The sequence below is a fragment of the Papaver somniferum genome, unplaced genomic scaffold (assembly GCF_003573695.1).
Source record: "Papaver somniferum cultivar HN1 unplaced genomic scaffold, ASM357369v1 unplaced-scaffold_75, whole genome shotgun sequence".
NCBI lineage: Eukaryota > Viridiplantae > Streptophyta > Magnoliopsida > Ranunculales > Papaveraceae > Papaver > Papaver somniferum.
This window is the reverse complement of record NW_020650415.1, coordinates 1,334,861-1,343,914: the sequence shown is the minus strand read 5'-3', so window position 1 is coordinate 1,343,914 and position 9,054 is coordinate 1,334,861. Positions and strand designations below refer to the sequence as shown.

The window sequence follows — 9,054 nt, the reverse complement described above, 5'->3', positions numbered from 1 at the left end:
TATTATAGTCTGTGAAATGACCATTTTATCCTTACTGTAAATAAGGTTAATAAATGTAATGGAGGCTGTGATAAGGGTAAAATGGTCATTTTCACAGTCTATGATGTTTACTTAACTTATTTCCAATAAGGGTAGTCTGTTCATTTTTTTTGTCACCATGTATTTATTGCACTAATTTCTATTAAGGGTAATTTGGTCATTTTCACTGTCAGTGATATTTACTTTACTTATTTCCGATAAATGTAGTCTGGTCATTTTCACAGTCTCCATAACATTTATTGCACTTATTTCCCCTAAGCGTAAAATGGTCACTTTCACAGAATGTAATATTTACTTTACTCATATCCGAAAAGGGTGGTCTGGTCATTTTCACAGTCTCCATAATATTTATTGCACTTATTTCCAGTAAGGGTAGTATGGTCATTTTCACTGTCTATAATATTCACTTTACTTATTTCCGATCAGGATAGTCTGGTCATTTTGAAAGTCTCCATAATATTTATTGCGCTTATTTCCAGTAAGGGTAAAATAGTTATTTTAACAATCTGTAATATTTACTTTACTTATTTTTGATAAGGGTAGTCTGGTCATTTTTCACAGTCTCCATAATATTTATTTCACTAATTTTCAGTAAGGGTAGTATGGTCATTTTCACCGTCTGTGTGATATTTATTGCACTTATTTCCAATAAGGGTAGCTGGTCATTTCGATAGTCTCCATAACATTTATTGCACTTATTTCCTCTAAGGGTAAAATGGTCATTTTAGCATACTGTAATATTTACTTTACTCATATCCGATAAGGGTGGTCTGGTCGTTTTCACAGTCTCCATAATATTTATTGCACTTATTTCCAGTAAGGGCAGTATGGTCATTTTCACTGTCTATAATATTCACTTTACTTATTTCCGATAAGGATAGTCTGGTCATTTTGACAGTCTCCATAATATTTATTGCACTTATTTCCAGTAAGGGTAAAATAGTCATTTTCACAATCTGTAATATTTACTTTACTTATTTTTGATAAGGATAGTCTGGTCATTTTCACAGTCTCCATAATATTATTTCACAGGCCAGCAAGGGTATTATAGTCATTTTCACCGTATGTATGATATTTATTTCACGTATTTCCAATAAGGGTAGTTTGATCATTTTGACAGGCTCCATAATATTTGTTGCACTTACTTCCAATAAGGGTAAAATAGTCATTTTCACAGTGTATAATATTTACTTTACTTATTTTTGGTAAGGGTAGTTTGGTCATTTTCACTGTCTCTGTGATATTTATTGCACTTATTTCTAGTAAGGATAATATGGTAATTTTCACAATCTATAATATTTACTTTACTTATTTCCGATAAGGGTAGTATGCTCATTTTAAATGTCTCCATGATATTTATTGCACTAATTCCTAGTAAGGGTAATATGGTCATTTTGACTGTTTATGTGATATTTATTGCACTTATTTCTAATAAGGGTAATATGGTCATTTTCACAATCTGTAATATTTATTTCACTTATTTCCGATAAAGGTAGTATGATTATTTTCACTATCCCCATGATATGTATTGCATTAATTCCTAATAAGGGTAATATGGTCATTTTCACTGTCTGTGTGGTATTTATTGCACTTACTCTAGTAAGAGTAATATGGTCATTTTCACAATATGTAATATTTATTTCACTTATTTCCGATACGGATAGTATGGTAATTTTCACTATCTCCATGAGAAACTCAGGTCTAACTCTAGCAATCTTTGAACCTGTGATGTTCGAATCTGATATATTTCGTCTTCAGTTCATCCGAACGAGAAACTCAGGTCTAACTCTAGCAATCTTTGAATGTTCATTTTGTATCTTGTTTAGTTCTCTGTACTTGCTTCTTTGTATCCTGAGTTAGTATGATTGTTCTGTACACTGGGTTTGGTTTCGGTATGTCTATTTTGCTTCTTTGTATGAAGCATGTTGGGGTTGTTTTGGTATATTGAATGTCGATCTTGTGTCTAATATCATTCGCCTGTCATGTAGTTGCTACAACAAAGAAGCATGACCCAAAGGTACAGGCTTTGAAATCTGCCAAGGCAGTCAAAGTTGGAGCAACAACGATAAAGAAGAAGGTTAAGAAGATCCGCACATCAATCACCTTTCACAGGCCAAAGACATTGAAGACAGCGAGGAAACCCAAGAACCCTCGTATTAGTGCACCTCTAAGGAACAAGCTTGACCATTACCATATTTTGAAATACCCACTCACAACTGATCAGCAATGAAGAAGATTGAAGACAACAACACCCTAGTATTCATTGTTGATATCCGTGCTGACAAGAAGAAAATTAATGCTGCAGTCAAGAAGATGTATGATATCCAGACTAAGAAAGTGAACACCCTTATCAGGTAAGCTCCTAAATTTTTCTTGATTATCATCTGAATTTAATTGTACCTAAAAACTATAGCCCATGTACTAACTCAATCCTGTGACTTCAGGCCTGACGGAACGAAGAAGGCTTACGCGAGATTAACTCCATATTATGATGCTTTGAACGTTACAAATAAGATTGGTATTATATAGATTGTAGATGTGTTGTATGCAGTATTGGCCGTAAACTTTCGATAGATACTAGACTCAGTGATGTTAAATTTACGCACTAATTTACTATGATCAGCGTTAGAATTAACCCTCAAATGTGCTAAACTTATTTGTTTCTCTTTTTGTTTTTTTTATGTTTTATGTGAATGCAGAATCATGTGTAGATTCATTCTACTTATTAGTAATTAAGACGGATTGGATTTCTTATGTTTGCAAGTTACAAGAACTCTTAAATTGTGCAGACTTATATTCTGAAGATATTATTTATACTAGCTTCGTTTCTCTTGACATATGGTATGGGATCTCTCTATATTTGTTATTTAGGGACTGCAAGCATCTCCATAGTGCTGAGTTCTTGTTTCTTAATGGTTTCTTGCTTTGTAGACTGCGCCAAGTCGAAGCCAAATCCATCTTTACTATTTAAGCAACAACTTAAGGGTTCCTTGGGAAGATATATGGCATAATCAGAGACAATTTAAAGACAGAGGTCTCTCCGTTGCTTGGATTTTGCATTCAGGTAGATGCTTTCCCACAATAACCTGTACTGTATATCCTTTGAACTTTAAGACAAGCTCGTAGAATATCCTTCACAAGTCTGGTGAAAGGATCACACTCACATGCAAATGCAGCTGCTCACTGGCAAAGCATCATGGAAAAGCTGGATAACTACTTAAAGACATTAAGGGCCAATCTTGTGTGTTTTAACTTTAAATTATGGTCGTTCTATCAGAAAGGTTATCTTGGAAAAAGAAAATTAAAATGTGAAATTTCCTCTTTTTACAGGTTCCTCCGTTCTTAGTCCATATAGTGTTCTATTACATATTCTCGTTCTTAAATGGCCAGCTTTTAAACAGGTAAATGTTGTCAAAATCCTTCGTTCTTTCTCATTCAGTAAGGGGTAGCATGTAAAAGCTGGACTGGACGAGTTAGAATGAAGCTGTCTGCATATTGGTAAACATTGATTATAAATATTACATATGTTCCCTTGTTGTCCAGATCTCAAATTTACGACTTCAGAATGAAGCTCCGTATATTGATTGTTCGTGGTCATGTTGTTTTCTGCAAATGTAAATCCTCCTTTTGCCCTTCTTATTACTTGAACATTAGCTTCAGTGACTTTTGCTTATTCATAACTTCCTGCTGTTAGAGTCATATTGTTATTTTTTCTTTCAAGTTTGTTGATTCTTTTTATTCTGTTTTTGTGAAGATCCCTCGATGTAAAAAGCTGCAGTTCGGATAACCTACTGAGGCAAGACTACTTCGAATTGCTTATACGAGATTAGCTACACTCTTCTCTATAGAAAAGAGTGCCAATAACCTTTGTGAGTCGTGCAACTATTTCAAGTCTGGATGTTCTTACACTGAAAGTCTTCATTGGGTTACTCGCCGGAGCCTAAAAGGTGTGAAGAGATTATAGAACTCATTCCAACTCTTAAAAATTAGGGTGTGGGTGCCTGGTTCAATTTTTTTTTTTTTAACTTCTACTTGCTCTATTTTGGTGCAGCCAAAGAAAAAACTAGGTGCATCCATTCTTGATCCTGGTTGTGCTATTTAAGTATGTCTACTAACCTTTTCCTTTCACTTTCTTGCAGTGTTCCCTATTTTTCTAAATTCAATCATTCCTTGAATTTTTAGTCAAATATACAGTGTTCCGACTCCTCACTTTCTCTCTTTTGGTGCGGTCGAAGACAAAACTAGGTGGATCAGTTCTTGATCTTGATTATGCTCTTTAGGTATGTCTGTTGACCTTTTACCTTCTTTTTCTTGTAATGTTTTCCATTTTCTGAATTTTACTTCCTTGAATTTTTAATCAAATCTATGGTGTTTAGCTTTTGAACTGAGTATCCAACTTTCAGTTGTTATGAGATGAAGTTCTTGTATTCATTGCAAGTCATATAACAGAGGTAGTTCGTGTGAGTACAAAAATCTGGCAAGTTAATATTGCTATAACTACATTTGTAGAACTGAAGTTGAATTAGTTTTAGTCTTTATTGTTTACAAGACGTGAAGAACTGTAGGTGTTAATGTTGAGTCTGTTTACCTACACTTTAGGAAGTGGGACTCGTGTGAAGTGGAACGCCACTTATTCTATGTTTTGCTTTATATAGCTAAGTTTTAATTTGGACTTTGTGAATAGAGATCGATAATAATATAGTTCTTTACATTTTTTTATTCTGTTTTTCATTCCACTCCTCTCTTGATCCATGAAACTCCAAAACTTGTCATTAACATGTTCAATTTTTATTATTTGTAGGTCATGCGTGTTTGATGCCAATGCTGGAATTACTTGAAATGATAACTTTGTCGATGCTCGCGTTAAATGGTATGATAACAAATATTATTGATTTATTTGTATATTTTTATTCTCTTGCAACTTCTTATCTCATTGTGTATTAATTAAGTTAAGCTTGTTTTTACTTGGTTGCAGCTCACAAAATGTTGGCTTTGAAGTGTGCTTGGTTAAATTTCGTAATGAATAAAACATTGTTTGGTTGTAAGTATCATAATGAATAGATATTTGTGCCCCTGTTTCCGCAATGTATGTATGAGTGTTGAAATGTGTATCGCAGGCATGTGTTTCAGGATAAATTGTGTCGCACGCTTGTGTTTCAGGATAATAAATTGTGTCGCGGGTCCTTGTTTCAGGATAAATTGTGTTTCAGGCCTGTAAAATGGAAGCCTAGGTCCGTTAAATGGATCTGGATTATCCATTTTTTTAATTGTTTAAAGAATTGTTACGGAAATAATTGTTACAAAAAGTGTTAGTAAAAAAGAACACGTGTCATCATCGGAGTGCTGATATAGGAGGATGACACATGTTACTAAAAGATTTGTTATAAGCAATAGGTAACACTTATAGGTGTTACTGTAACCGTTACTACAAGAAGACAGTGTCCTCAAATGAATCGTTGCAATAATATACTCATACCTAAAACTGTTAAAATTTTCGTGACAAATGAGCCACGTGTCGCGATCCTAAAATTAGGTCAATTGTGACTATTAATTATTGTAACCTTTCTATATGTGACTGTATCTGGCTATTGTCACAGATAAAACCGTTATAAAACACCATCACAATTATTAATAACGGCCTATTTATAACAGGTTATAACCTTTACAAATTCAATAACAACAGGTACAGCCTGTGACAAAATCCTTGAAATGGTGAAACAAATTCAAAGCTTTATCGAGATTCTGTGGTGAAATTAGTCTTGAACCTAATTCTAGGACCACCAACGGGTACCCGATTATCCGGAACCGAACCGGACTTGGATATATCGGGTCCGGTTCCGGGTCCTAAGATTGAACCCATTAACAAAATCACTACCCGACGGGTAGACCCGTTAGGAACAGATAAGTTTTCGGGTCCTAACGGGTATCGGGTACCCGAATATTCATCTTTTGCTCGTTAATTTCACTTAAAATGGAAAGATTTTGTATGATTTCGCTTGAATTTTTTCATTTTTCGTTAGGATCTACACTGCAGATTATTTCGTCCGGCCCGCTCTCGGTATGTAATTATATACAACTGCAGTCATTCACCCTGATCTGAATATTTGCATCATCTTCTTGATTGATAGAAATTTGTAGTGTATGTTCCAACTTCATATAAGTTGATCATCGGATTATGAATCTTAAAGACATAATTCATGTGCATCAGTGGCCAACACCTGACCTAACTAATGGGCTTATCCACACAAAGAGTAATTTAGTCATCCAACAATAACATCCAATGGCAGTATGGTTATTTTATTAAACCTGGAGGGTAATTAACCAAGTCTCATCCTATAAAGGCAGAACTCGTCTCACATTTTTTCTCCGCTTTGTCAAAACTCTCTCTCCTCCCTCTTCTCTCTCAAATAAAATCTTTGCTCCGGCATTAAGATCTCCCTTTCCGGTTAAAATCTTTGTTCCGGCGTCATATTATCCGGTACGGTACACCGGGAAACGAATTTTCCGACAAAAAATCATCAGATTCCGGTCATCCAGTTTCTGGATCCCTATCTCATCATGTAAATCTAAACCCTAAATACTGCCCCCATCTCTCAGATTCTTATTACCAGTCGTCTTTTTATATTTATATTGTATGTTTAGATGCTATAGTAATATCTTTCGAATTTTGCTGCTGACGTGTCACATTAAGGGCAAAAATGTCAAATTACAGTAAGCCAGATCAGCATCATTTTGGAGTCGCGTCAAGAAAGCGGAAAGAGAGAGATACGTCTACATCAGCTGTGATGGCTAATAAGCCAACTGCGCCGACGCCGCCGCCAACGCCGCCGAGTTTGTCAATATCACCGGCTGCTTCGGCGCCTTGTAAAGATAATAACTGGCTGCTAGCTGGTTATTTGGCTCATGAGTTTTTAACTTCGGGGACTTTGCTAGGACAGAAGTGGGACCCGGCTAGAGCTGAAGCCAATCCCATAACTCCACGTAACAACAACCCAAACAATATCAGAGGAAGACCAACAGCAGTAGGAATAGGAGGAGCCGCAGGATCTGAAGCCAAATCGGTACGGCCGCAACAGAAGATCCATAGTAGCTACGCCAACGTGTCGAAGCTGTTGAAAAGTGAGGGGGCCCACATTGAGGGGGTCGTGAATCCAACCCAACTCGCAAAGTGGTTACACTTGTGAGCGAGAATCAGACGGTTTCAAGAGTACGTGAAAACTCATGATTATCTGATGATGGTCTGCTCAGATCAATGTGTTGTTGTATGGAGGAAGGAAGTTTTCTTGATTCTATGCTCCAAAAGGAACTCATCCTCTTCCTACCCAAACGATTAAATGAATGTTTGAATTTCTATTATATATCAATGTTTTCTTATGGATCAAGTTGTTTGTTTGCTGAGAGTGCCATTTAGCAAGAGTTATCATCAGCGCTTCATACTAGTCATGATGATGGAAGTTTTCCAATGGAATTTAAGCAAGTTTGCAATGGAATAGACGTTGTGTTGGAAAGTTTTTCTGATCTAAAATGGAGGGATTTGCAACCCCATTAGTGAGTACTGGCCAACGGCCATGTTGTTTTCTTTTGAATATACAATTTATTTCCATAGAAGCTTTAACACAACCTTACCATGAAGACTGTTGATTGCGCGCTTTAAAGGATATATACAGATAGATAATGACCACACGTTGCGAAACTTACCTGAATAAGAACAAACCAGTTATGCACTTGTCCCTCAAGGTAGAAACAACCAACGACAGCTTTTGCATACCTTCCATAGCTTTTTTTAGAATTGAATGATCATGTATGTTGAGGGACTGCAACAACACAGAAATTATAGAGACATATGACTGAGCATAAAAAAACCTTCATCACGTTCTTCTTGGACTTCCTTATCTTTTCAACATATATAGGTACCTGAGTTCAGTGAAAGTAAACTCTCCAAATACCCTTGCCCCTGCGTTGTTCTAATATCGCGAAAGGAAGATCTTATAACTGTTTCATTTGTTGGGTTAATGGATCGAAATTCATCATTACAATCCATCAACAACTAAAAATGAATTTGAATAGCGATGCCAATTCAATGGGTTTCTCATTGCTAATATCGAAAGAAACTATATTACACCGGATATAGTTTTGTGGGATGACACTATAGGAATATTGAACGGCAAATCAACGAAGAAAAGAACTGGTGAAATACACCGGATAGAGGTGTATTTCTGTGGAACAAATCCCGTATCGTAGTGTATAATTTTCGGCCTTTGGGTGTATATATCTATACTTGCGTAGTTTTTTAACTCAGTGGACTTTGCTGGGACAGAAATGGGACCCAGCAACAGCTGGAGCCAACCACATTACACCACGTAACAACAACCCAAATGTCAGAGAAGAAGACCAACAGTTGTGTAGGAGTATCAGCCGCAAGATCTTAAGCGATATCTGTACGTCCCCAACAGAAGATCCGTAATAGCTACGCCATCGTGTCCAAACTGTTGAAAAGTGATGGGGCCCACGTTGTTTGTAGAGTGTGTCATTCAGCAGTCATCAGCATCATACTAATGAGAACAGTGAAAATGTTCGGATCGAATTTAAAATGGAGGGATATGTAGCCGGTAGCCCCCATAGTGAGCACTGGTCAATGGCCATGTTGTGATCTTTTGAATACACAAATTCCCTCCAGGCTTTCATGTTAGTTATTTGAGGAATAATTATTATTTCCTAAAAGTTAGTGGTGATTATTTAGGGAAGGGGTTTCATAAACCGGTTAGAATTCTTGATGACCAAGTTTGTAACCTATATAAATAGGTAATTAGGTCTTGTAAAATTATACTCTGTAGAAAACGATTAAGAGATCGGTGAGAGATTTCTTGTATAGGTTTTAGAGCTAAAGCTAGGGTTTCGTTGTGATAGCATATTGGTGAGGAAAAAGAGACAAGGTTATCGTCTCGGGTAATTTTGCGGTGTAACCAAGGGTTTGCTGGGATTCACACGACGTTGTAATCGTTTTTCTTCATACTG

The 9,054-nt window shown here is 36.2% G+C and overlaps 1 protein-coding gene and 1 pseudogene across 1 annotated transcript; both read left to right on the top strand.

The window, feature by feature from the left end:
• Positions 1–1,900: 1,900 nt before the first annotated feature.
• On the top strand, positions 1,901–2,568 carry LOC113344219 (annotated as a pseudogene).
• A 4,169-nt stretch (positions 2,569–6,737) lies between these two features.
• Positions 6,738–7,223, top strand: LOC113344218. The gene has a single exon (XM_026588226.1). The coding sequence runs from the start codon at positions 6,738–6,740 to the stop codon at positions 7,221–7,223; it is 486 nt and encodes a 161-aa protein (XP_026444011.1).
• Positions 7,224–9,054: the final 1,831 nt, after the last annotated feature.